The sequence below is a fragment of the Sylvia atricapilla genome, chromosome 18 (assembly GCF_009819655.1).
Source record: "Sylvia atricapilla isolate bSylAtr1 chromosome 18, bSylAtr1.pri, whole genome shotgun sequence".
In the NCBI taxonomy this organism is placed as follows: domain Eukaryota; kingdom Metazoa; phylum Chordata; class Aves; order Passeriformes; family Sylviidae; genus Sylvia; species Sylvia atricapilla.
In genome coordinates this window covers 4,599,624-4,627,068 of record NC_089157.1, presented here as the reverse complement: position 1 = coordinate 4,627,068, position 27,445 = coordinate 4,599,624, and the positions used below count along the sequence as shown (strand labels likewise).

The 27,445-nt window shown below is 47.1% G+C and overlaps 1 protein-coding gene across 1 annotated transcript; it reads right to left on the bottom strand.

Moving 5' to 3' along the window:
- Nucleotides 1-1,765: 1,765 nt before the first annotated feature.
- On the bottom strand, nucleotides 1,766-26,102 carry METRNL (meteorin like, glial cell differentiation regulator). The gene is made up of 4 exons (XM_066332122.1): nucleotides 25,813-26,102; nucleotides 19,768-20,156; nucleotides 3,385-3,444; nucleotides 1,766-2,728 (listed from the first exon to the last, which is right to left on the bottom strand). The coding sequence occupies exons 1-4, from the start codon at nucleotides 25,923-25,925 to the stop codon at nucleotides 2,412-2,414; spliced, it is 879 nt and encodes a 292-aa protein (XP_066188219.1). The 5' UTR covers nucleotides 25,926-26,102; the 3' UTR covers nucleotides 1,766-2,411.
- Nucleotides 26,103-27,445: the final 1,343 nt, after the last annotated feature.

The window sequence follows — 27,445 nt, the reverse complement described above, 5'->3', positions numbered from 1 at the left end:
CATCTCATTACAGAGTGCAGCCAGCACATGTGAGCAAAGACAGTCATTTTTAATCCATCCTTTCCATCCCTGACTCCTGGCAGACAAGTCAAGCTATAATCATGTTTCAAAGACTTAAGGGTGAGCATTTGGAAACTGGATTTTAGGGCAGTTAACCTGCATTAACCTCCCTCTGTACAAAGCACAGAGTGCAAAGGGTATTAAAAAAAAAAAAAAGTCTACAAACAACTTAAACTGCCATAAGAATTGAACTGCAGCCAAAGGTGGAGCTCCAGGGCCAAAGCCTCCCCAACTGTTTGTGTTTTGCTTGCACTGTCCTCATAAGATACTGGCTGAACACTTAATTCAGCCTCTTCCCCTTGCTCCTGCAGCCTTGCAGAGCAAGATGAGAGAGTGGGCAGGTTGGAGACAATTCCAGGAACATGTTGTTCTTCTCTTCTCATCCTGGCAGCAGTCACTGGGTGCTGGAAACAGCTCATGACACACAACAGGAGAGGAGAGGTGAGGTACAGGGCTTCTCAAACCCCACTCAGCTGTGCTACCGAGTTATCTCAGGGCTAAAGCACCTCTTTAAAAGCCTGAAAAAGGCAGGGTTGGGATCCCCAAAGTGGAAGCAAGGCCACAGAGAGGGGCTGGAGTGAACCATTTTACCCTTCTACTGGCTCTGGCCCATTTCTCTTAAAAGTTCCAAGCAGGCTGGAGGGAACCTTGGACTGCACAGGACGAGATGCTGGGTTTGGGGCTTGGGCTTACGGGGGGCTGGAAGGCAGCTGGGGTCAAAGCAGCAAACAGGTGGGTGTTAGATGGGTTTAGAGGCCTTTCTAGAAGTAGTCACAGTGCCCTGGAGCCTCTGAGGATCACCTTAACACAGCTAAAAGAAACTCTTCCTCTCCCACTGGCGCACAGGATGAATCCTGCTGAGAGACGTTCACAGAAACACTTGCAGAGGGATTTTGGTTTCACTTCAGGCCAGTATTTTGGTCCAATCCTGAGACTTTTACCCCGGAGAAGGGTCATGGGATAACTCCTTAGCCTCCATCTCAGAACTTCCTGCACCCACCCAAAGCCATGCCCTGAGCTGCCCTCCCCGAGCCTCAGAACCAGATTACGTGATGAGACAGAGGTGAGGGATCAGACAGAAAGTGACACTGGGGAGAAACTTTTCATTTGAAGAACCCAATGGCCTAAAATGAAAGTTGGAGCAGCGGAGAATGCTGAGGAATGAACACAGGCAAGAGATTAAAACCCTTGTGAAGGCACCATCAGTGATGCATTGCAGGCTCTGGGGAACAGCAGGACTGGACAGAGGGGAGAGCTCCTGCCCCTGCTCCAGAACAGTGCCTGTGGAGCTGCCACACCCTGATTCAAGTGTTTATTTTCCACAGGGTGGCCTGGTCATGTCCCCCAGGACTCAGGCATGAACAGTCACCTCATGCCCAAGCCACCAGCCAGCACACTTAAAAGCTTCAAGCTAAACATGAAGGGGCAGCCTGCCTTTGGAGCCAGTCCCAAAATAACGCTGCTGGCATCAGAGAGAACACTCAAAGCCTCGCCTGCACACATGTCTGAAAATCTCCAAAAATAGCTCTGGCTTCCCCTTTGAAAAACACCCAGTGGTTCCCAATGCCTCACAGGAACTCTGGTTCTGCTCAAAGAAGCCACAAAATAAGTGAGCAGCCCAGAACTGATCTATGAGCACATCTGGACTAGCTGAGATTGGCCTTAAGAAGAAAGAATAAAAAGATTTTAAACAGCATAGCATGTGTCAAATCCAGGGACCTTTATTTCTCTGGAATGGAAAGAATTTGCCAGCCTGGACAAAAAATTGCAGGCAGCAATAGTACATTCTTTAAAAAAAAAAAAAAAAAAAAAAAAAACATCAACAACACACACACATAAGAGTTTGGCTCCATAAATTTCTGTCATAAGAAACAACTTTGAATTGTACACCAAGCTTTTTACAAAGCATCAATGTTAAGATGTTTTACCGTGCTCTATCACATTCTTGGCCATTTATACAGAATACGCCATACCAAATGCTACATCAGCTTAAGACATTTTTAAAAATTAGTATTAAAAAGATACAAAGGCATCTTGGCTTTCATTTGGGTTTTTCTTTTATTAAGACACGGGAGTTTTTCTTTGTTTGTTTTCCTAAGGAAGTCACTAAAAAAATATAATAACTTAATTCATAAGGACCAGATTGGTTAAAAATCCAGCCTTTCTTGCTTGGCAGCCCTCTGAGCTCGTACCTCTGTTGCTTCCATGAGCCTGTGAGCACCGCAGGCTGTGGGGTCTCAGCCTCCAGGTCTGTCCAGCCTCAGTGGCCAGGTTTGTTCAGAGTTCCCACTGCAGCCAGGAAATGTTCCTGGCCAAATGCTAAAAGAGATCTTCGGCCAAACGGGGAGGTTTCAATCTGGGCCAATCTCACACGGGTTTAGCCCTTTGTCTTTTGCCTCTTTGTACATCCTTTGGAAGTCTTTGAAACGAGGGGCACAGCCTAACCTGGCCTCCCCAAAGTGCATACGTCCCGTGAAAAGGAAGTCTCCATCTCCTGGCTTCACCCCACACTCCAGCAAGGTCTTTATTTGTCCTCTCCAGTTCCCAGTCTCCCCTGTCAGCTGAAAGACTTTGCTCTTCTGCCTGTACAGTTTGTTGACACCAACGTGAATTATGGATTCTTGTTCTTCTGCCTGATTCGTTACGTTTTGAATGGAGCCTCTGATCACTGGAAACAGAAAAAGGTTTTAAGGATTAATTACTCAAAAAATGCTTTGGAAGACCCTGGTCCAAACTCAGGCCTGTGCAGCCAGGGGAAATGACTTCACTACAGCAGCCCACGTTTTGGTCCTTTGTTATTCTGAGAGGTAAGATTATCCAGTAATCTCCAGTATATGTTTGCATTTTTTATAGTTTGTATTTGTAATCTGTCCAGCAAAGGGCACCCGTGGATTAAATTTAAACAGAAAAACAATTACATCAGAAAAACAGCTTGAATCATGAAGAATTCTAACAAGAAGATACGTGCTAAATGCTCCCTGACAACGTACTTTCTGTTCTTCAGCCACTCCAGATACAGCTAATGCTAATTTCCCTTTTAAAAAGGGAAGCAATTAGTGAAACTTTTGGTCTTTTGTCAAGTCAACCAACACTGCAGGGCAACAAGTAATGGCCTCTCCTGGATGCACCCAAATCCTTGACCTTCTACCCGTGGTTGCTGTGTCCCTCTGTTCACCCTGGGAGGTGCCAGCTGGGCAGACAGTTCTGAGCTCCTCAGAACTCTCCATGTGCCCTCAGACCACATCTAGTGCTGGTGGAGGTTTCCAGGTGTGAGGAGGTGTCTGCTGGGTGTTTCTGGGAGCAGAAGGGGCTGGGGAGACTCACCGAAATCACTAGTGCAGACAGCCAGGAGGACCTCAGTGTCACTGCAGGGTCGGCAGGGAGCTGCACAGGAAGGGTCACAATTAGCAAAGGACTAGACAGCAGCAAATAAATAAAGAAGTTTAAATAAATAAACCATTTAAACTGAACAAAAATGTCACACACTCACAACACGGGCACAATCACTCCAGAGATCTGTCGGGCATCTCTACCACTACAAGAAGTGGGGGCTAACCCTGGTTAATCCTAAAGCCTCCATGAGATTTTTGCACCCTCTACCAATCCTGCTGGGATATTTTTTCTAGCAAACATTGCACACCCTCACTGCACTTACACAAAATATATTTTGGTACTGGGCGCATTTGCGGGGCGCTCTGCTGTAAATTCACTCAAAAGCTCTCAGATCACGTGTCTTTTATCCTCTGATGGCAAGGCTTCTCTCTTACAATTTCTATCAAGTCTTGTTGGGCCATTTAGTCATCACCACATCAAAGATCCAGGAGGTTACAGAGTGGGGGAGGCAAAGAGGGGAGGAAAAAAACCCAATGCATGTGTTGGAGGGCAACGAGGCAAAGCGGAAACTCGAGCTCGTATCTGTTTGAGCTCAAGCAGCACAAAGACCATTTCCTGTACTGCTGGAAACATTTGGATATCTGCACTAATCTAATCAATGCAAGAATGTGGCTCCCCTTTGTACTCAGCCAGATATTTCTGAGGAGAAGGTGCTGTAGTTGCAATACAGATGTTTCTATAACACCCTGTGGAGTTCAGGAATTTGTCTATTATTAAGATCTGCCCGGCCATGCTCAGTGAGTCTGTCCACAGTGGCACAAGGATTATAACCTTGTCTGTCACCTGGTGTCACCTCAACACATCACCCTGAAAAATGGAAACCCTGGATCAGCACAGGCACAGACTCCAGCAAAGCAGAGCTCCTGCAGGAGGTGACTGGAGGATGAGATTCCATCACACAGTCTACCAGTAAACCCCAAATTGAAGCCACCCCACTTCTCCCCATACCCCAAAAATTCGGTTTTTCAACCTCAGCATCTGAAAACACTTCAGGTTCCCAAATAGTCACAGCCTTCCTGCCCCCCACCTCCTTCCCAAAGTTTATCCATTGCACTTAAAAGTAAATTTAAGCTTGTCCACACAACACACAGCTGGTGCCTCCAGTGCTCTGTCACCCTCCTGTCAGACAGCACAAGCCACTCTCTGACACAAGACATGGTAAATCTCTTCTTTTTTTCCAAGGACCCAGAAAGGCAGTGATCCAGAAAGCAGGATTATTGAACCAAATCCACCAGATTTGCTCCAGTCAGATGATTCATACACAGTGTAACACGCTGTTTAATAGGATTAAAGGAAACGTAAAATGCACATTTCTGGGCAGAGATATTTGAAGGAATGACTCAAGGAGCTTAAAAAGCTCCAAAAGAAGAGACAAGGAATAGGCAAAATAGCATCTGGATCAATCACATTTCTGTTTGGTTTGAATACCTCCAAAGCTTTCAGAAACAAGTCAGCTTTCCCTGCCCTTCTTTCCCCACATAGTATTTCAGCTCTCTCTTTCAGGAAAGTTTGGAAAATGTTTAATATAATGAGAATTGCAGAACCAGATGAAGCCTGGACATAAGTGGAGTGCTAGAACAAATTTGGGCTAAAGATACTTCAAGTTTTAGACTCAAGAGCTTTTGATCAGTGGCTAGACCAAACATACAAGCTTCACCTGACAAAGAAAATTGTAACAGAATCATGGAATCATTCAGGATGGAAAAGACCTCTAAGACCATCGAGTCCAATCATTAACCCAGCACTGCCATGCTCACCACTAACCCGTCTCCTAGTGCCACATCCCCATCCAGGAATGGTGATTCCAGCACTTCCCTGGGCAAGTCTCAGTGTGATAGTCACTCAACATCCTGCCATGGAGTTGTTCCATTCATGGCACCTCCCAAATCCATCCAAGGCAAAAGTCCCTCTTCCCCAGCCTCCCTCTGTCCAAATGAGGACCTTACTTAGATCAGCCAAACAGAGATAACTTTCACAAACCCCACAGCATTTCCACATGGACACAAGCTCCAAAACAAAGTACAGCTGATTGACATCCTCTAAACCCACAGCTGGAGTTCAGATATTTCGTTCTGGAAAGACCTCATAATAAAAAGGCATCTCAGCCTTTTTAAGTCTTGCTTTAGACCAGACATCTCTGTAGTTCATCCAGCCCCATCAGAAAATTGAAAACACTGAAATGACTAAGGCATTTCTGTTCTCCAAAGGAGTGCAACACAACCAACAGCATTAGAGATGAAAACCAAAATGCTTTAAAAGTGGTTCCTTCCATTTAAATAGACTGACACAGTAATAAATCAAATGGAAAAAAATCTCCATGTGTACACAGAATCAAATCGTTTTAACTGTGGACCCTAGGCAAAATCCTGCAGCCTTTTTAAATACAAAAGGAAATTAAAAATGCTCAGCATTGCTCACACTAGATCATTACTTAAAACCTGCTTCAGGTCCAGCTGACTCACAGCAGTGTGGTGGCCTGTGAGCTGCTTTAACAGCAGTCCTCCACCACCCATCTCTGCAGCTCCAGACAGATGAGGACCAGAAATCCTCTTCTGTGGGACAACGCCCACATCTGCATTCACAGAGTATCAAATAGATCTTGCAAGTGGCAAAAACAAGGTATGGAAGCACAGATGGAAAGCAAGTCGTGAAGGATTATTGCTGAGGTAAATGGACCATTAAAAAGCAAATAACATCCACTGGCTACAACCAAAGCCTCATTCCTATAAAGGCTGATAAAAGAAACTAAATCCTTAGGAGGTGGCAATGCCTACACTTTCTTTTGAATCACAGCCATGAAGGAATCTGTGTGTTTAACACAAAAGTTCATGGCTTTAGCTGCAGTTCAGCACTCATTCCCTTTGGGCTGGGCAGCAGTGCTCTGCTCCATCCTTGGGTCAAAATAACACACCCACCTCAGGCTAGAACAGGAAGCATCCTTAGAACTATGAAAAAAAAAATTTAGAAAAAAAGCCAATCCCAGGAAAAGCACTTCACTCCTGCACAGCAGGTGAAGATGTTCATTTTCTGGAGAACTGGGCCTGCTTACTGAACAAGGCAGCTGTGTTTGCCAGATCCTGACTCTCTGGGGGTGTCTCGAGGGCTGCCCAGGTTGTCACATCCAAAAGCCAGCCTATGAACCTGCAACAACATCAATGTCAGCTGCTCTAATTCCTTTAAACCCAACGAGCCAAAGGGCCTTAATTCATACAGCAGCAGGAGAAAGGTGGGAAAAGAAAAAAAAAACCCTAGAAAAGCAACATTTTATTGAAGTGCTGTAAAACCCAGATGCCTATATCCCAACTCCACCACCAGTGGCATAAAGCCTGCATTGTGCACGTCGGCTGCTCACTCTCCTGGGAGTGCCTTTGATGGATTTTGACAGTATCCTGACCTGAAGTAACCTGAGGCAGCCCTCTCCCTCCAAGGCCCCAGCCCAGTGCCTCCAAAGGCCTCTCTATTCACCTCCCCACAGAGGGAGATGTAATTACATCATTCCTCACAAGCCAGCAGTCATGTCCCAGCTGCTTGGAGTGATTTGCCCTCTGAACCTGGTGTTACTGAGGAGGACGAGGCCGTGCTAACAATAGACTGCGCTTGTTGGCCAACAGCTTTGTCGAACACGTTGCTGGTCCCCTCCTGGAGGTCTCCACAGGGAGGCAGAAACACTTGGTAAGAGAGAGGGATGTGCCCTGAGGAGATGCCACGAGCCTCAGGTGGTCCCCAGCTCGGCCAGCACCAGAGCTGGGCTGTCCAGAAAGGATTTTCCCCAAAATTGTGGGTGGATCTGAGTGCCCCTTTAGTGCTGCACACTGCCCGAGGAGTGGTGGGAGGCATCTCTGCCCTGTCTCAGCTCACACACACAGCTCCAGTCCTTCCTCCTTTGGTTTGTGTGCACACAACCCTTTTTTCCTTGGAAAAGAGGCGGTGGGGGTTATGGAGGGGCCGTGGTGGAGGGTGACAGCTCCCTGCAGGACACACGCAACCGAGACGTGCTGGCTCTGGCTGCAGGCGTCACAGAAACCACATGAAGGGGCCTGCTCTTCTTTTGAAACATTTGTGTTTCAACAGCCACCCATGGGTCTGACTGACCTGACCTTACCCCAAAACCAGCTTCCAACCCACAAGAAAGAAGTTTCCTCTGCCTGTCCAGATTTTTCTCAACACACTCCAGGACGTCACAGCTCTCAGCACCCGACAGCCACGCTGCAGCTCCCTTCACCCATCCCAACACTCCACCCAGGGAGCCCAAAAGACCTTCCCCATCCTGTGTCCCCAGAGAGGCTGCGCTGAGCACCCACCCCGTGCTGGCAGCACACACAGGAAGAGACACACTTGAAGCAGAAGTGAAAATGTTGAACACAAAGTAATTGCAGAAAACCACTTCACCGAGGAATACCCTTTGGTTTCGTGAAGCAGCGGGCGCACGCGTGCCGTGTGGTGAAGGTGTGGATGCCGGGGGAGGAAAACACAGAGCTCTTTATCTGCCCTTCCATGGCACACATCACCCACACCTCAGTACTTCTGAACAAGCCTTTGATCAGCAATCAGACCTTTGCAAGCATCAAAAGCTACCAAGGAGGTCCAGGCAGGGGTGAAGCGTAGATTTCTGTTAGTTTAAGGTTTAAACTTTCTGATTAAAACAAGAAGCCTTTTCACTTCAAGATATTCAGATGGGTCTTGTTGCAATCCCTGTGCTGCAGCACCTCCAGACCCATCTCCCTCTGCCTGACATCAGCATTAGTTCATATGGAACAAAGGAACCCACCCACACCTTGCAAATTCTTGCTGCCAGCTCTGTGACTGGCAGCTCTTGCTGGCAGCACCCAGGCTGGAAAGGGCATCACAGGGTGAGTGTCCTTCCCGGAAACACAGAGTGCAGACTTCCCAGAGCAGATGACAAAAATAGAGATGTGGTTTCTCCAATAATGGTGAGTTTCTCTGTTATTTTTCAGAGTCCTAAGCAAAAATCATTATGTCCCAACTGCTTACTGGATCAGTGAGTCAGCTGGGAGACAAGAGTTTAGGGACAAACATCATATGAGCAAGAAAACAAATTAATAAATCTTGCCCTGATCCTGCTTTAACTAAATATAAAGTGAAATAAATCCTCGTAATTATTTCTTCTGAAGTACGCCTGTGCTTCCTCTCCGAAAGAGCATTTCTTCTATGAAGCAAACCTCTCACAGCTCATATCCCAAACAAAAAGATCTGCTTTGCAGTGCAGGTGGGCAAGAATTTGATAACCACTCCGGTTTACCAGGCTGTGACTAGTCCTTTCCTTTCTTGATACACGTCAGCTTTCCTCGCCACCTCAGAAAGCTCTTCCTGAGCAAGCCAAAACAACACTCAACCTCACAACCCCCGCACTGAAACACCACCTAAAACGACATCAGTGCATCTGCACTGGCAGTGCACCTCATCCTGAGGAGGGACGTGCTGGCTGGGAGCTGAGGCCAGCAGAGCTGCATCCAGCACACCTGCATTTAACACAACACACCGAGGGAAAACGGGGCCAGGAGACACAGAGCCCCTCCACAGCTGGGCTGGAAATTACTGACACCCTGTCACAACACACAGAGGAGCTCTCTCATCACTCCTTTGTTTTACAAGGTCTTCCTGTCTTTGGATGGGGTAGGATTACAGGGCTTTCTGCAAGCACTGCACTTTTTTCCAGCGTGTCAGGAGGAAAACACCAAGTCAGGGAACAAACAGGAGAGCTGGACTTGCCCTGCTCCCAGCCCTCTGGATCAATAAACCTCAGATATGGGATCACAGAATCACAGAACAGCTCAGGACAGAAGGGATCTTCAAGATCACCTTATTCCCATCCCCTGCCATGGGCAAGGACACCTTCCACTATCCTGGGCTGCTCCAAGCCCCATCCAACGTGGCCTTAAACACTTCTAGGGATGGGGGAGCCACAGCTTCATAGCGCCAGTAACCTCACTGTCCTCAGAGCAAAGAATTTCTCTCTAACATCTAATCTAAATCTCTCTTCCTTTAGTTTAAAACTGTTACCCCTTATCTTTATCTGCCCGTGTAAAGAGACATTCTCCCTTTTTTTTGTTAACCTCGTTTAAGCACTGGAAGGCCACAATGAGGTTGTGCTTTGATGTTCATGCTATGAGTAACATAATGAGGGAGTTTAGTGCTCTTCTGAGGGCAGAATGTTCATCCCCCTGTTTGCTAGAAAGTTCATCTGAGAGGCAACTTGGGACAAGGATCATGAGCACAGATACAAAACTCAAAGATGCCCTTCCTCTTACAGCCACAACACAGCCAAGGTTTGGTACAGGACAAGGTGCTGATGGAGCAGCTGAAAGAACATCATGATGCTGCCATGGACATCCTTCCCTGACCTCTCTGTATGGAGAAGGGATACTGGTGATTTTACCCCTCCAGAAAAGGAAGTGTCAACTCCCATTCCTTGCCTTAGCTCGTTTCTGACACTCAGTTCAGCTTGCACATATGTACAAGTTTCCAGAAGTAACTTGGAAAATACAGACACTGGCCAAGAACAATTTAAACCTGCAAATAAATTTAATGAAACGCAGAGTTGTGCAGGCTGTGGCATAGACTGTGCCAAGAGAATCGAGTTAATACCACTTCCTTCCTGCAAAGAAAGAGTAAAAAAAGCATATTGTAAAACCTCACCATTAGAGATGTGATGACCTTTGTGTTCTGAGAAACGTTAGGACAAGAGATCATAAACCAGAAATTTATCTTTTCACAGAACTGTCTTCCAAGAGGGCATTAAAGTCCCTAAGTACCAAAGATTAACTATTTATGTAAACAATGTGAGGAAGAGATTTGGTACTAAGCAAGCTCCATTTGCAACAGCTCTCAAATTGAAACTTGGCTCAGGAGATACAGAGCACGTAAGGATCCTTTGGGATTGATGCCTTTTTGCTGTTCCAAGATGCAGCAGCCATTCTAACAAATGAGCTGAAAGGTCAGCTAGAAACATGGCCGTTTGTTTAAAATTTTAACCAAAACAAAACAAAAGGAATGAAAAACCCACAGAGCAGTTTTTATTTAAGCAGCATTAAGCATTACCAAGCTCTACCTCCATGCATGAGCTGCATCAACCCAGGAGAAGTGATGAGAAGTGTCACAGCTTCAAGACACTCCTTCGTGTCCCTCCTCTTGTGGCAAACCCCAGCACTGGGGTGGGCAGAGATAGAATATGGTGACAGGATCCGTGCCAAATCCCAGCCCAGCTCCTTCACTTACCCATTGCATCACAGCTCTGTAAGAACCCTCAGTTACAGTCTGCAAGATGCTGCGGCCAAAATGCCACGCTCAGCAGATCAGATGTCCAGTTAAATTCCTCTCTCTGCAGCCCAGCCCAGCAAACAAGATGTGTCTCTGCAATCACACCAGCCCACGTTCCTGTGCAAGCAGCACCTGTACACATCTGCCTTTTTTTTCTCCCTCCCTAACTGCAATTAAAGGGAAAAGATGGCAGCAAGATAACTGCTGGGAGTTTCTCCTGTTCTACGTGCACAAGACACCACTATAAAGCCATAAAAAAGCAGCTCTATTTGACTATCTCACAGAAAATACCTCTCTCCTTCCTCAAACCTACCACTACTGCCCAGGGGGGATTAGGAGTGGGAAGCATGAGGAGAAATGAGCTGCTGGAAGTCAGAGGTGCCTCTGGATGGTTGAAGGGCTCCTCTGATCCCCTCTGACCTGCAGCAGAAGGGCTGGGGCAGTGTCCCTCACTGTCACCCCAGGAGAAGGTGGCAGCACAGGCAGCTGCAGCACTGCACCCCTGCCATGCAGGACCAAAGGAAATGTTGCCCCTGACTCAAAGCCAGAAACTCACTCTGAAAATATTTCTACTTTCTTCTAAAGAAAACATCATCCCAAAACCTTGTAAAAGCTCACACGGGTCCGATCTAGGAAAATGTGCAGTTATAAAGTGTTTGATGTCTTGTTGGGCTTTGTCTCTGATAGCCAACACAGCCCTCAGCTGTCATGCAGTGCTTGCACAGCACAAAATGAACAAGTAAGGTGTTTTTCACTCCCATGCCCTGGGGGAATTGTGCAGCCAAGCACTTCTCCCTGCCAGGGCATAGGAGAGGCTGGAGCCAGCAGCTACTACCAGGCTGGAAACCTGCCAGGAACACAAAAGCCTTCTCCACCTCCTCCCCTTCGGTCCGGTCCATTAATGCCTCTGATGGAGCAGAGGAATAGAATTAAGAAACGAGTGGCTGGTTAAAGTTAAACCCTGAGAGTGGAGTAATGACAGATCAAAGATTAAGTGAGTCTTAAAAAAAAAAAAAAAAAAAAAAAAAAAAAGGCATATATGCACTCAGCTCCACACAGGTCCTTCTTCTTCCCCTTTCTAGAAATCAAATTCTTTTTGCTATGTGGGAGAGCTCTGAAGGAACAAGGCCAGTTTTCATTATAAAACCATGTTTATTTGATCACCTTATTCTTGAGAAGGGCTGTGGAGGGGCTACAGCTACACAGGGAAAGATCCTCGATGCTGTAACATTGTTCAGTTAACCTTTAAAAAAAAGCTACTTAAAACTTCATTTGTAACAGCAAAAGCTTTGAGATACATCACCTTTTCTTTCTTAAAAGCACACTCTGCTTGGTCATATCAAGCTCATTCACCAGCTCATTATTTTCTCTCAAATTTCTGACATGCACTTGCAGATAGAAGAGATTGATGTAAAGCTACCAGCAGTTCTGGTGGGGCAGAGGTGCATCCTGTGCAAACAGGACTGATCCTGGCAGGCAGACAGGGCAATGGAATGCCTGTGCCTTTCCCAGCACCGCTGTGTGCATTTCCCAGCACCACTGATCACTTCAGCCCTCCCAGGGCTTCAATACCAAAAGGACATGGGCAAACACCAGAGATCCCCACGGCAGGAGTTAATGCTCAAACCCCATAAAGGAGGTGCCTGTACAACCCATACCAAAAAAAATCCTTCCACAAATCTGAACCAGCAGCAAAGGTTAACTGGATCAAGGCTGACACAGGGCAGCAGCGTTTCTGAGCCAGTATTAAACCCCCCCAAGGTCAGACATAACATATCACAGCTTTAGGTCCAGGATACCTTCCAAGTATCTGTGCAATATTTCAGTGAATATTTTCTGGCTTCTAGCACAGATTGAGGTGAAAGAGATTTTCTGTCCTGCAAATCAAGACTCCAACACAGGAAAGATCTGGCCCATGTTTCAGTCAGTGGGAAGAGGAATGCAGCTTCCCCGCCTTCTCATCCCTTCTTTAACTACAGCCTCAGGAATTAGCAAACTAAACAGTTTTGCAGAGCAAGCACAGAGCATTATTAAAGACTGCCAAGCAACTGGGCTGGATTGCAGCTCTGTTTGGGCCCATCTTTGGTGGTACACAAAGGTCAGAGCAGAGCGGAGCCCCAGCTGCCCGGACAATACACCTGACTGCTTATTGGTTTTGACTGCCCACTGAGTTGGGAAATAAGCTAACGGCATTCGTGGCCACTCTAGCAAAAATAAGCTATTTTCTATCCCCCTCTCCCCTGCAGCTGTGTATTTATCACTGCAGCCCCATTGTCACCTCCTCTGCCCACTGCAAAACCAGCTCCTGCCCGACAACATCAAAGCACAAGCAGGGCCAGAGAAGATGCTGGCAAAACCATTTTCTTGGGGGAAGGAGAGATTAAATGAGGGCATTCATCCAATTTTGGTGGGGACTTTCTTTTAGGTGAAAGCTTCTTAGTCAAATATTTTTCAGACTCAGCTCCCCAAAACATCACCCTTGCTTGGTTCAAGATGATGTACAAGAGTGTGCATTCCCTGAGCATCAGAACAGCACTTTGAAACCATTCCACACAGGAAAAAAAAAACCCTCAAAAACTTTGTTCTCAAACTCTCCAACCCAGTCAATCATTCACTGCAAACCTGACCACCTCAGGTACATGAATAATTGGAGCAGGTTTCCAGCTTCTCAAAATTAATCCCACACCAGGCAGTGTTATATTGCAGCCAGCCTGATCCAGCTAGGTGCTGCTCCACGACACAGGGTTCAGTGGCACGCCCTCAAAAACTGGCTTCAAATGTGTTTTTTGCACATTAGGGTTAAGGAATGCTGTTTATATTTTCATGGTTACTTTCTACCAAGTTTTAGATGAGCTGTTAGGAGGGGGACCACATACAAAAAAACAAAAACAAAAAAACAAAAACAAAAATAAAAAAACAACCAACACCCACCCCCAAAAAACACCACCACATAAAAAAAAACCCAACCATTTGAAATATTGGGTACTAGAGAAGGAGTGTCAGAAGAATCTCTTATACAGCCAGTAATGTCATTGCATGGTATTTTGAAAAATTCCAATAAAGGCTGTTTTCTGACATTTTTCTCTTAAAACTTGTTTATGACCTTTTAGAGAAAAGTCAAACAAATCATCAAAGCTACAGGTGCACAGGTGAGGCACCCAGCAAGGTGTGCTCAGGCTTATGGGGCAGATCCCTCAACTCTGCTGTTTATTATTCATTTCTCCAGCAAACCCCAAACGGGAGGAATGCAGCATCGACCTGCTGTGTGCACTTCACAGACTCACAGCATAGTTTGGGTTGGAAGGGGCCTTAAAAACCATTTGGCTCTAACCCCTCAAACCCAAAAGGCACGAGGGCTTTAACCTGCACTGAAAACAGGGAGGGGAGAAACACAAAGCAAGGCATTTTTCTTATCTGATGGGGTGTGCTCCCACTCTGCCAGCACAGTGCCAGCACCTCAGAGGGTCACAATTACTCAGGCAGAACCTGTGCTAGGCATAAAGGTCATGGGCACTTTCAGTTTAAATGTTCCCAGTGCTTCTCTCCATCACCTCTTCTGCCCACAGCAGCGAGGAGCTGGGTCATGGCTCCCCTGGCAAAGAGTGGGCACAGCAGGCACAGCCTCCTGCTCGCCAGCCTTGGCACAAACCACCACAAAGTTTCCACTCTGACAAGAAGTGAGAAATGCACCAGTGTGAGGATGGTGAAATAGTGGGACAGGATGCTCAGAGATGTGGTAGATGCCCTAAACTTGGAAACTTTCAAAGCCAGTTTGGATGGGGCTCTGAGCAATGGGGTGGAAGCTGTCCCTGCACACTGCAGAGGGCTGGATGGATGGACTTGAAAGGTCTCTTCCAATACAAACCATTCTGTGATTCAAGGATCTGCTGCTTCAGGTTACACAGCTAAGCAGCACATCCAGCCTCCAAGAAAGAAAAAAACCTAAAGATTGGATATTTGTGAGGAACCAGAGGAAAACATGAGACTAGGAGCCTACAAGGTGAAGTGACAATAGAGCCCTGGGAGGACATCTGCAGAGACAGGGCAGATTGGTGCCCCACCTCTGCCAAACACACACTGCATTTAAGATCAAAAGTTAAGAAGGGTGCTTTAAAAACCCACTTGTTAGCAAAAACACTGGTATAGCGCAACTACTTCTGAGCTTCCTGAATTTTTGATGTGTTTTCTCTGGACAGTGAATTAACAGCATGCAGGAAATAGCTGAATACTGTCAATTACTTAACTGGATTTATCTGGTTTTGCCTTGTTTTTCAGACACCCACACAAGTGTTGCACCTCCTATGTATTAACATTCTCAGCCAGCTACCCAGCATTAATAAAGAAAACATATAAAACAGTTAATAGAACCTGCACTAAGTCTGTAGATGCCATCAAGATAAAGGGGCATTTTTGTTAAAGTTTGACTTCTTTACTACACAAAAGCAGGTGGGTAATGAAAGGGCTTTCAATATACCCTCTGAGCTCTGACAACTAAATTACAGACGTCCCCCTGAGTGTGCAATGGGAAAAGCAAACTCCAGAGCTTGAACAAAGCTGGACCCAGAGCTTGATGAGACATTGTTGAAACACAGACTTTAAGTAACAAAATACAGCTGCTTTGGTGGGACAGGGAGGAGGATTCACCTTCCTCTGCAAAACTTTTGGTCAAACCTACAGATTCTTGTTTCAGGTTAGTTGAGCAGAAGCTGAAGTGCAAAAAAAGTAAATTACTTTCAAGGGACCTTGACAGTTTTCATAGAAATTTAACGCAAGCAGTGTGCAGTGGGGCAAGGCAGACCCAAACCAGGCACAGCTGAGAAACTCCTGTGGGTCAGCACCTTCAGAAAACTTGTAGGCAGTATATGGCCAAACAACACTTTTGCCAAAACCTCCATTTACTTAACTGCCAGTATAGGCAGCACGGCTGATACTCAGAGTATTTCCTTGCAGCACAAGCAGCAAAGATTAGAATCAACAGAATTCAACAATTTAAACAAGTTCTGCTGATTCTCCAATGGCCTCAGGCCAAAATGTCACAGCGCCTCAGTTCTTCACTTGGGCAAACACTGAGGCTTCAGATCATCAACTGGAGTTAATGGACCATCAGTGTGGATGGGAACGATAGAGGGGTGCAACCCAAAGCCTAATCTGAAATCAAAAGCACTTTCAGTCAACCATCACTCTGGATATGAAGAGAGAACACACCCATCAAGGTGCCTGAATTGTCAAGGTGACCCTTCCTAGGGACTACTCCCACGAAATGATGTCAAGCACTGGGGCATGTTTGCCTTCACTCCTCTTCCATCTTAAGATGCACTTGTTTTGACTGTTACTGTCACGGTAAAAAACTTCCCATACCAGACGTCAGCAACCTGAATTACAATCTACCAGTAGAGTTCGAATTCTTCCTACTGTAAGGAAAATCTTGAGAGAATTTCAGTGCCTCGTGGTAAGGCAGAGTCAGAGCCAAGAAAAGGGTTAAGTCACCAAAATCTAGGAAATTGTTAACACTGCCCTGTGTCATTCAATCTTTCCAAAAAAAAGGGGAAGGCCAATGCAGAAGCTGCATATGTTTTCTACTGAATTATTTGCTGGACTCTGATTAAGTGGGAAAGAATGGCTGCAAACTAATAAAACTTGAGGATTTCTAATTAAACCACAGGCACCATGCCAAGCATTGTTGATTTGTTGATGCACCCTGCAATGTCAGGACACTAAGGACAGGTCATTAAAGTATTAAACAGATGACTTACACCCTTTAATCAGCGCTGGGATGCCAGGTTAGGAAGAGAGAGTAAATTCAGGGGCAGAGTACAACAATTATCACCAGGAAACAAGCGCAGCACTTAGGGAAAGCGGGGAGAAGTTGTTAGCAAGTAGTTATTGCACAAGGAAAGGGCTGGATTACTGAGCCCCACACCTGGGTCTTTTATGATCGTCATCTCCCCACTCTGAAGGAGAGAGAAAACCATGCAATATTCGCGATTTTCAGCTCTTTGCCACCAGAAGCAGCACTGCAGCTTCCTCCGCTCGGCACATCTCAGACCCCATCAACAACAGCATCTCACATCTTTGTCATCTCTTCACACCTACTGCCAGCTCTGCTAAACGCTCAAACTGCAACTGAGACAGCAGCAGCCTGGTTTTTCCAGAGTGCAGCAGCCAAAAACATCAGCTACCTTTGTGACCAAGGGACTGAAATAAGGGTGGTGGGAAATGCAGAACCTTAAACCCAGTTTTCAGCTACTTTAAGGTCAGCACTTGCCTCTGACTTGAGCCTCCTGTCCAGTGAAGAAATCTTGGGTGATTTCAGTGATTGTGACCTCCCCCTCCAAATGAACTGCTCAGTAAAGGGCGTTTTGGCTGAGGTTTCACAGAAAAACTAGAAGCAGCTCCAGAAGAAAGGAGGTCCACATACTGCAAAGAGCCTCAAATATATTGCTCTGCAGAAACCTCACAGGGCAGCTATTTGGCAGATCCCCCAGACGTACAGATATTTATAGGAAAATAAAAGTGCTCATCTAAGTGAGTAGTGGAAAGAGTCATGTATGGCATTTTCATCGTGTTTTCACCCTGCACAGCCCCTCCCCGGAGTCTGGGGATCCAAAAAAAGGCAAGAGAAATAATTTAAAATACAATAGAGATCCCCAGTTTGCCCTGAAGGCTCTGCTGATGAACTATTAAAAAGCTTCTTCTAGCCAAGCAAGACACTTGGAGAATGGAGCAGATTCCCCACCACATTGTTTCATAAGACAGCACTGAAATGCAACCAGTGTCTGTTACAGCTGAAAATACAGCAGTCACTGAAAAAGTGATTTAATGTGCCTATTAAAGAGGAAGGCTGCAATTGGATGCAATTCTCAGTTTGACTTCTGAACGTCCCTGAAAAAATCAGCTTTAAAAACCCACAAGATCTGATGTGTAAAGAAGAGCATTTAGTTCTGAAAAAACAGCAATTTGTGCTGGCTTGTGATGGTAAAGGATGTCAGCAGCAAGTCCTCAATGCTAGCAAAGCTCAGGAGAAGCTCTAAGTGTAGACTAAACCCAGCAATGACAAGCAATGTTTCTGTCATATTATTTTACTCTATATGCAAAAGCAAGTTCAGCTTTTTTGGAGGGAAAAAAAAAAAAAAAAAGCACAGGACTTTTCTTAGTAAGTTCAAGTGACTTCTCATTAGGCTGTCTGTGCCACCATCCTCACAGCCTGACAGAGAAAGCAGCACTGAATCTGGGAACATTCTCCAAATAACTGATCAAACAATGTATTTAATGTCTTCTGCAATGGAATTTTACTACATAGCTGACATTCTGCACAGTGTATTCATCTTTGCACAAATGATCTTACTGGGAAAGCAGCTCAGCAGAGACACCCCTCTTCATCTGCAGCACGTTTTGGATGCAGCACAGCAGCCTGCTTAAAATGCAGAACGGCCAAGAATAAGCTCCCACTCGTGAGCACGGCGAAAGTGAAGGCAGTGACTTCGAATTTAGAATATTCGTGTTTGCATTTTTTTTGTTGTTGTTGTTTTAATGGCAAAGCTGCCACCTGTCAGTTCCCGGGGTTACTGCATCAGCCCTGAGCGCAGCTCTGCTCAGCTGAGCTGAGTCCGGCTCGGAGCTGCCCAAAAATCCAGCCCCATCGGAGCTGGCGTGCCAAGCCCCAGCAGTGGCAGGGCTGCAGGAATACACAAACAGGCGGTGCAGAGCCTGAGGTGGAGAGGATGGAACCAGTTCTGCAATCACTTATCCCAGAGAAGATATCCCGGGAAGATACAGCTGCGGTTGAATTAGTCACAGCAGCGCTTATCAAGGAGCATCTCGGGCAGAGCATGTGGCATCAGCACGGCAGAGCCTGGCCAGCCTCCGCACGGCTCCTGGGCCACACAAACATCGGCTTTGCCCCGGGCTGAGTCACCCCCAGTGAGCTCTGAGGACTCTGCTCGTTGCCTTCACCCAAAGGAGCAAAGGCAGCCCACGTTTCAAAAACAAAATCTGCTTGAAACAAATCGCTTCCCCACTTAAGATATCTAAACCTTGAAACCCTTGCAGTCATTTGAGATAAACTACACTAAATCTGCAATTCCTTGGGCTATTCTGGAAATCTCTACTCCGGAATGGGTAAGATGCATGAAGCAGATAGTGCCTGTCTAAAGGGAATTCTCCTTTCACCCTGTCATCCTCCACAAATCCTAGTTTTTCTTCTCAAACTGTCTAATTGCTCAGCACGCTTAGGTCACACCTACAGCCATTGTTCCAAATGCTATTTAGTAGCAGATTTTACAGGCTTGTAAGATCTTTCCGTTTGTCCACTCCTCTTTCCTATAAGCTTTTGATTGGAGTAAAAACTCCTCCCTTACAAAACTTGCTTTTCATAATGGTTGAGAGAGAAGACAACAGTGTCCTGTGAAAGTATTGTCACGGTGTTGAAGAGCTCTGCCATGGCACAGTAATGCTCAGGAGAGTGTAATAAGGAGAGCTGAGAAAGGAACAGAGCATTTTTCTTGTTTGAATTAAAAAAACACCAAACAATCCAAACCAAAACAAACAAAAATGAACAAAATCCAAACAAAAACCTCAGAAAAAGCAATAATTAGGTCAGCAAGCAGCACTACTTGCAAAGGGGAAAACTCTGAGGAAAAGGAGTGCCTTCTTGGTCAAATGTTTATTATTCAAAACATGCAGTGGGATGTTTTAAAAACGGAGTTAAAAAGTAGTTAGAAAAGTGTTACAGCAAGGCTGGGAAGGCCAGTTCATCTGGAGTTCAGGGAAGGGTAAAGCTAGCTCCTGTAATACACCCTGCCCCTGCAAGGGGAGAATCCTTCACACTGTGGCCTTCAACGAATCACTGGAGTTCAGCCTGTGCCACCAGCTTCCAAAATACAACAACAAAACCCAAATCAATTCTTCTGCAATAGTTCTGTTTAAAACACATGTCCTTAAAAGCACATCCAGCCACTTTCCCACTCAGTCACTCAGCCATCTGTTACCCATCCAATACAGGACGTGGTGGAAGTCTGACAATACCCCGGAACTCACCAGAAGCTGTGTGCAAATCAGCTGCTATTCCCTTGCTCATCAATTCGTACTGGAAGCCTGTAATTTTCCTGCTAATGTCCTGCTGAGGAGTGGCCTCCACAAACAGCCCCCCCTGGTCGTAGCCAAAGCAATACACTCTGCTGGGGCTGCGGTCTCCATCTCGGACCAAGAGTTTCAGTTCTCCAGTTTTTTCCAAATAAATATTTGCTCCTGCAGAGTCTTTGAAGGGCTTTATGCAAACAGTCAAGTGTTTGTAAGAGGCAGGTGAAATATTGGGTCGCAGGTTGACGATGAGGGCTCCCGTGGGGTACATCCACTCTATTGACCCTTCAGAACAGCGGAGGTAGACCTGTTCAACATCCTTCCTGTGAGACTCGTGGGTTAAGCCACTGGAGGAAGAAAGAAAGAGAAGGTTAGGGAAATGACAGAGCTAACAGTGTGAATGTCAACCTTGAACCTTCCAAAACACACAGCAAGAAATGCAGGAAGGCCAGGACATCACTGGGTGTTGGCCCGTCCAGCTCAGCAGCGCAGATCTCTTGCAACACTCCAGCCTTAATATTATGGGACAATTTTAAATCATCCCCCAGAAGAAAACGTCAAACCACTAGTAATAGGCTTCAAAATTAAATAGGATATAAGCACATGATCAAAAGCAATTAAATTACTACAGGCTCAGTTACTCAGTAGTGCATACTGAGTAAAACACGTACACTCAAACTCCCTTCCTGGTGGCTCAATCCAGCATGTTCTCCAGCTCCACAGATCAGACTCCACCTTTTTCCAAGTACTTTGTTCCCCTTCCAAGTCTATATTCCCAATGGATCTGAAACTGGGAGGGATGCCAAGCTCACCCTGTAAACTGCAGCAAAAAGCAATGCTCTACGTGCTACTGATACCCTGTAGCCCAGCTGGGCAGCCCTGAATCCACACTGGGAGGTGAGGAGAGACCTCACTCCCACCATAGCTGGGGAAGCACTGAATTGTGCTGCTTTTTTTGGTAGGAACTTGTTCTCCCACTGCTACTCAATATGAGGTCTAAGCCCATTTTATCATTTCCACTGATGGGCTACAAGGAGACGCAGAGCTGTGTTCAGCAAGAAAGAGAACGTGTGGTCATTTACTATGGCCAAAACTGAACACCCCAACAACCATTGCACAGACACGACAGGGACGGGACAGGAGAGTAACACAGGGGTCCCAGGGCCAGCTGCTAAGCAGGATGAGCAGTAAATCCCCATGGCTTGTCTGCCCACTGCCCAAGCTGAGGGCAGACCCACACAACCTCTGCTGCTTCTCACTGATGCTGCATCAACCCCAGCAGCTCTTTACCCAGAGCGACTCCAGGCCCTAACACAACACTGCACAGTGCAGGCACTGCAGTTGGAAGAACAAGCTGTGGGAAGCCTGATTTATTTGCTGCAGTATTTGGACCATTAGGGAAAAATCCTTCGGTCCCAGTTTCTGTCCTGTCACAAACCTATTAAGTGAGTATAAGCACATCAATTCAGCCCCAAGCTGGTTTCTTCTCCTATGCTCTGAACACCTTGTTCCCAAACACAAACATCTTTTATCCTGTGCCTGTAGAGGACTACCCAAAACCAGACTGTCACCTTATGGGTCTGCTTTGCAGGACTTTAGGGAAGCTTCATAACATTCCCACTTGCGAGCAGATGAATCAAGACAGGGGAAAAATAATTTAAAAGGATTAAGTCTGAGGTTACACAGGAGATTTGGCAAAACCATATTTTAGTGTAGTGCAAGTGATGACATCAAGTCCTGGTTCCTCAGCAGAAACCTCCAAATACACAGTTCCCCATCCCAAAGACATATTCGGGTACTGAACAGGGTTTAAATTCAAGTCAGCACTTACTACAAGCAATGTGTAAAAGGGAAAAAACCCAAACCATATGGTTTGCATTTACTGTTGACGTGACTCATTATTGTGAGTGTCGGTGTGACCCACTTGATAGAGGTTACATGAGGAAGCTCAGAAAGAAAAAAGTCATATTTAATAACAATAGAGCCTCCAAACATGTGCTTTTGAAGAATCTTGAAAGCCACATCAAGAACACAGATGAGGAGGAAAAAGGGACAAGCTTTTAACCTTTAGTCTCTTGCCCTCAAATTCAGTAGTACTTAGCACATTCAGGAAACTTTACTTGCAAAGGGATATTTCAAGTTGACTGTAAATCCACATCTGGTCCACAAAATCAGTTTTCACCACAGCACACACATGATGCCACTCAACAGAAAACACAGAAGTCTGTTTATGTGCAAGCTGCAAATAAACAAAATTAAACCGTGTGAAGGTTATCCCTCAGCAAAGGGGACAGGAAGTTATCCTCACACATCACTTGTCCCCACTCAAGACATCAAGCCAAGGTGCAGAGGTTTTGCAGGGCTTATACTGGCACATTCCAGCCTGAGTGCTTAAACAGAAGGAAGACACCAGGGGCAAAACTCTGAACTCATGCAGTGAAACTTCTGTCGCAAGTGATCCCAGCAACACTGAGGCAGTGAATTTCTGCCAGGGAAAAAAAAGAAAAAAAAAAAAAAAAAAAAAAAAAAAAAAAAAAAAAAAAAAAAGCTACGTTAATTTTGTTCAAACATTCACACTGTTCAAACGAAAAACAGGGTGGACTCTGAAATTATCTTCTGAAAGCCAATTATATCCCACAGGCAAGAGTGATGCCATTAGACAGATACATCAAGCACAAGTACCTGCACACATTAAGCCTTATAATAAAGGATGACTCAAAAGTTAAGCAGATTACAAAATACATGTTCACATTATTTAACAGCAACCATCATCATCCAGTAAAACCTGTTGCTTTGCTTTCAGTCAGAATGACTTGTCCTCACACTGAGAGGTTTAGCTGTCACTAGCCACTCATCAGACACACCATATCCACACAGTAATGGAGACTCGGGAGCCTTTTTATTCTCCAAACTCTTTTGAGTTTGGGTTTTTTGATTACATGGCAAGGACATAGGGCAGGTGTCTCATGGCTGCAGTGATGCATGAGCCATCCATCACCCATTTTAAATGTGTGCTGTTTATTGGGACTTCTACAACAAGCTACAGCTACTTCCTCATACCAATCCATGAGGACATCCTGAATCACTGCATCTGTCTGCTCTGCTGTTCTTCATTTCTGGCTTCAGCCCTCCTCCTAGGTTTGCCCTGAAAAACCTGTCACAATATCACTGCAGTGAGCTGTTATGCTGCAGTGTGGAACAGGTGTTATTTAAAGAAAAAAAGATAGTGAGAAGTATATTCACACTATCTACTTCAGTTATTTATTTACTCTATTAAAGATGTGCTGAAGAGCCCTACAAGTACCCATGTCCTCCCTGCACCCTGCAACGAACACAAGGAACTTTTGCTCCTAAACTGGAGAATTTAATGAGAGATGACAGTCTAGACAACATTAAGAATTCCTCAGAGCATCCACCATACTGAGGGCAAGACTGAGGGACAAAAGCAGCCACATAAGAGCTGAATCCTCTATACCACAGCCTACAGCCAAACATGCCAGGCCAGCATATTCTCTCAGCCTGTCACTGAAACACTTTTGCCCAAAGCATCAAGGGGTCATTGCAGCACAAAAACCTGAAGTTACAGCAAAAGTAATAACTGGACACATCATAGTGAAGTTGCTTTCTCCTGGACAAAGCTTTCCTGGAAGCTCTCTGACAAGCTATTTATTAAGATGCTATTATGGCTTGTACTTAAATTGCAGGTGTCAAGCTGTGCATTGCATCAGATTTCCCTGGAAGCATGAGGGATATCCAGAGGAATCCTAGTGAAGCTCTTCATCCTTCTCAGGGGTATAAGCTCATCACTTCTCCACAAGCTAATAGGAAAAAACCCCATATCCAGAATGTTTTAAGACTGTTGTTTTTAACAGAGACATATATATAAAGGTGAGAAAACACCTTCAGGTTTACTACAGAAGATGACAGGACTCAAATCCACCAGCATAGGCCAACTTGTGACTTCACTGAAGAAAGACTATGTCTGGAATTTAAGTTCATAGCTTTTCCTAACAGTCAAAGTAAAAATCATCACATGACTTTAAAATATTATATACTGCATGAAAAAAATTCTTTCTAACCCATCCAACTCTAAGTATCCACACTGAAGTATTTAATTAATGACATTCACTAGTACATGAAATCACTTTATTTCCTATAATTGTTGTGTTTTCAGGACAAATCAGATTCTACTGAGTGGCCTTAAGAGTGCCAGCATTTCTGACAACACTTATTTGCCACCAGTAAGGCCTAAGTCAGCCTGGGTTACTTTATCCCCTCCCAAAACTCCCGCCCACCTGAACTCCAAAACTCTTCCACAAGTGAAACCACCCAGACTAAACTTTGCTCTTTCTTCCCTGCTTGTCCAACAGCTTCATCACGAAGCTGTCACCACTTCAGCTCACTAGAACAGCAACAGGAGAGTAAATCCAAGCTGGCATCACCAGGTTCATCCCAAACTCAGTCACAAGATTTCACTTCCCCCCATCCCAAGCATCACCCCCCTTAGCTGATACTTATTCCAACCCTGCCCAGCTGACATGAGGGGTCACTGCTTGCTCTAAGAAAACAGGACAAAAATAAGAGCAAAACAGGACAGAATTGCAGGAGTTTGTCAACAATTCTTTTAAAACACTTGCTGCAGTCCCAGGTGGCAAGGTCCAGGTAAGGACCACAGCTGGGATGCTTTGGAATGCTTTGGTACAGCAGTTTCTGGGGTTTTTTGGTTGGTTGGTTTGGGGTTTTTTTTAAAGAAAAATGACAAATTAGTAGTTTGCCAGAGGTTTGATCCCTATCAAGCAGACTCATCTTCAAGTGGATTCACTGCTATTAACTATGCATCAATTATCAAGAACTCAAAAAACAATAATAATAAAAAAAGGGAATATGAAGCACCATGTTTCAGACAGTAAGATATAAGAATTCATGATGTTGAAAGTCAATCCAATTGTTTCCCCACTTAGAATTCTCTCTGCTCCAAAACACCCCACTGATATAGGCCGGCCAAACTTTAATATTAGAAAAAGTCAGATCTGAAGAGTGTATTAGAGTTGAACTATTTTACTCTCCAAGTAAGTCAGACCCAGCAACATTTGCTCGTTGAGCAGAGTTGCCTTTTTAAACCTATAAAGAGAGGAGAAGGTCACAGACCCAACCACACGCGTTAAACATATTACAAGCAATTAAAGGAGAGATAATTTGGGAGATAAACACTTGAGAACTGGAGAGGTTTCTCAACCAGCGCAATTAGAATAAATCAGGAGCGCGGCCGCTCTGATCCAGCCCCTGCTCCCGGAGCTCATCACCATCACCATCATCATCATCATCATCATCTCCGCGGGACGAGGGAGCGGGGAGTGACCCCGGGGCTGAGCGCCAAGTGCGGGACGCGCACGGAGAGGGAGCGCAGAGGCGAGGGAAGGGAAGGGAAGGGAAGGGAAGGGAAGGGAAGGGAAGGGAAGGGAAGGGAAGGGAAGGGAAGGGAAGGGAAGGGAAGGGAAGGGAAGGGAAGGGAAGGGAGCCAGCAAGAGCCCCGGGGAGGGAGGCGCTGGCTGCGGCGGGAGCGCTCCGCAGGTGCAGCGCATCCCAGGGCCGCTCCGAGCCGCGGCTGCCTCGCTGCTCCCCCGGGCGCGGCCGCCGCCTCCGCCGAGCTCTGGGGCCGCGGCGAAGATGGTCGCGGGGAGAAACTTCTCCGAGGCGGACTTGGCACCGCCCTCCCTCTCCCAGCCCCCCGAACAGCGCCGAGGGGAGCCCAGCCCGCCCCGGCCCCTCCATCCCTCCCTGCCCGGGGACCGCTGCCCAGCGGCTCTTCGCGGCGAGCCCGCCGGGAGGGAGGCAGATCCGCCCCCGGCCCCGTCCCCGCCCGGACCCCGTCCCCCGAGCCCCGGCTGGGCACCGCAGCGGGAGTCTCCCTTTTGTGTTCGGCATCAACTTCTCCGTCCCGGTGGGACGGCGATGGACGTGGCCGTCCCCGCTCCCCCCTGCCCGGGCAGGATGCCGCCTCACCTCCCCTTCCAGTTGCACAGGTCGCTGGAGTACTGAGCCGCGGCGCGGCCGCCCAGCAGCAGCCGCAGCCCCAGGAGCAGCGGCAGGAGCGCGGAGACCGGGGCGCTCCGCATGGTCCCCCGGGCCGGTGCCAAGGCGCTGCGGGCGGCGGGGACGGATGTGCGCGGCGCCCGGGGCTCGCCTACATGGTGGGCAGCGCGGCAGGGCGGCGCGGCTACCCCATCCCCGGCTCCCGCAGCCCGGCTCGGCGCGGCGCCGCTCGGCTCTGCGGCTCGCACCCGCTGGCTGCGGGCTCCCAGCTGAGGGGCGGGAGCGGTTCGGCCGAGGGCCGGCTCCTCCTCCCCCTTCCCCCTCCCGCCGCTCCTCCTCCGGCAAGGCCGGCACTTGCTGCGCCGGCAAAACGCGGCGCCGGATCGGGAACCGCGGCCGCCCGCTGTTACGGCCCGACCCGGGCTCCGCCGCTGCCCCCAGCCCCCTTGGCAGATGGAGTGAGAGCCCCGCTCCTGCCCTGCCCCGCTCGGCCCCCCAAACTATCCTGTGTAGGGAACGGGTGATGACGGGCAGGACCGGAGTGTTTCCTTTGGCGGGGAAAGTTACTGAGACGCGCCCTCTGCGCTGGGGCGGCCCGCAGTGACCCGCTGCCTGTCCCTGGGGGTCAGCTCTGGATGCTCACAGTGACCCGCAGCCTGTCCTGGGGATGCTCGCAGCCTGCCCCCAGGGTGCCCGCAGCGATCCACAGCTTGTCCCCGGGGGTGCAGCCCTGGTGCCCGCAGTGACTCGCAGCCTGTCCCCAGGATGCCCACTGTGACCCGCAGCCTGTCCCCAGGATGCCCACTGTGACCCGCAGCCTGTCCCCAGGGTTGCAGCCCCGGTGCCCGCGCTGCACCTCGCTGCAGCAGGTGACTCAGCTTGCAGCAGGATCTCCACCAAGGCGTGGTTCCTACTAGATGAAGGCTGACGATTTTGCTGCAACTTTGTGTCTCCACTTACCAGGAAGCACTCGGGACTCGATCTTATTTGTATTACTCTTCACCATTTAATGACCACTCGGGATAACTCCTTGTGTTGTTTAATGTCCCGGGTTATTCCGCTGTTGACTTCGGATACTTAACCCTTAGTGACAGAGACCCTTAGAAGCCTTCCAGGAAGTCAGGGAAGTGCAGGGGGTGAATCAGCCTAAAGCCCAAAGTACCCGGGTCAGGATAAATTGGGGAAAAAAACACGGATGGGGGTAGGAGGAAAATGACCCAGCTGCACACAGGCTGTGCTCTGCTATGCCAGGTGCGACATCATTTCTTCCAAAGAAGCAACAAGGGGGTTCAGATTTATATTGTACACCCACAGATAGGAGAGGGGTTAAAGTATTTCCAGATGAGTGAGTTTCTTCGTCTCCTGTTATTCTTTCAAGAGTCTGCCATGCAGCTGTATTAAGCACTGCTCAGATTTTTCTAGGTGAGAGTTCATGAATGAGCATTAAACATTTACACCCTGTTCACAGTTTGCTGTGTTAGCCTCCTTAAGTACCTGCTAAAACACCTTGCAAAGTGCCCTGGTGCTGTCTGAGAGCATCCCATGGCTGAAGCAGGACATTCCAGCTCTGAAAGCTTCCTGCCTGCTGCTGCGCCCAGGATTA

What these genes read in the sequence shown, in the direction of transcription:
- METRNL (XM_066332122.1), bottom strand. Translation starts at nt 25,925, where the DNA reads ATGCGGAGCGCCCCGGTCTCCGCGCTCCTGCCGCTGCTCCTGGGGCTG. An exon ending in CTGTGCAACTGGAAGGGGAG is followed by an intron (nt 20,157 to 25,812) that starts GTGAGGCGGCAT and finishes TTCTTCCTCCAG; the next exon opens with TGGCTTAACCCACGAGTCTC. An exon ending in TGATTTGCACACAGCTTCTG is followed by an intron (nt 3,445 to 19,767) that starts GTGAGTTCCGGG and finishes CTTCCTGTGCAG; the next exon opens with CTCCCTGCCGACCCTGCAGT.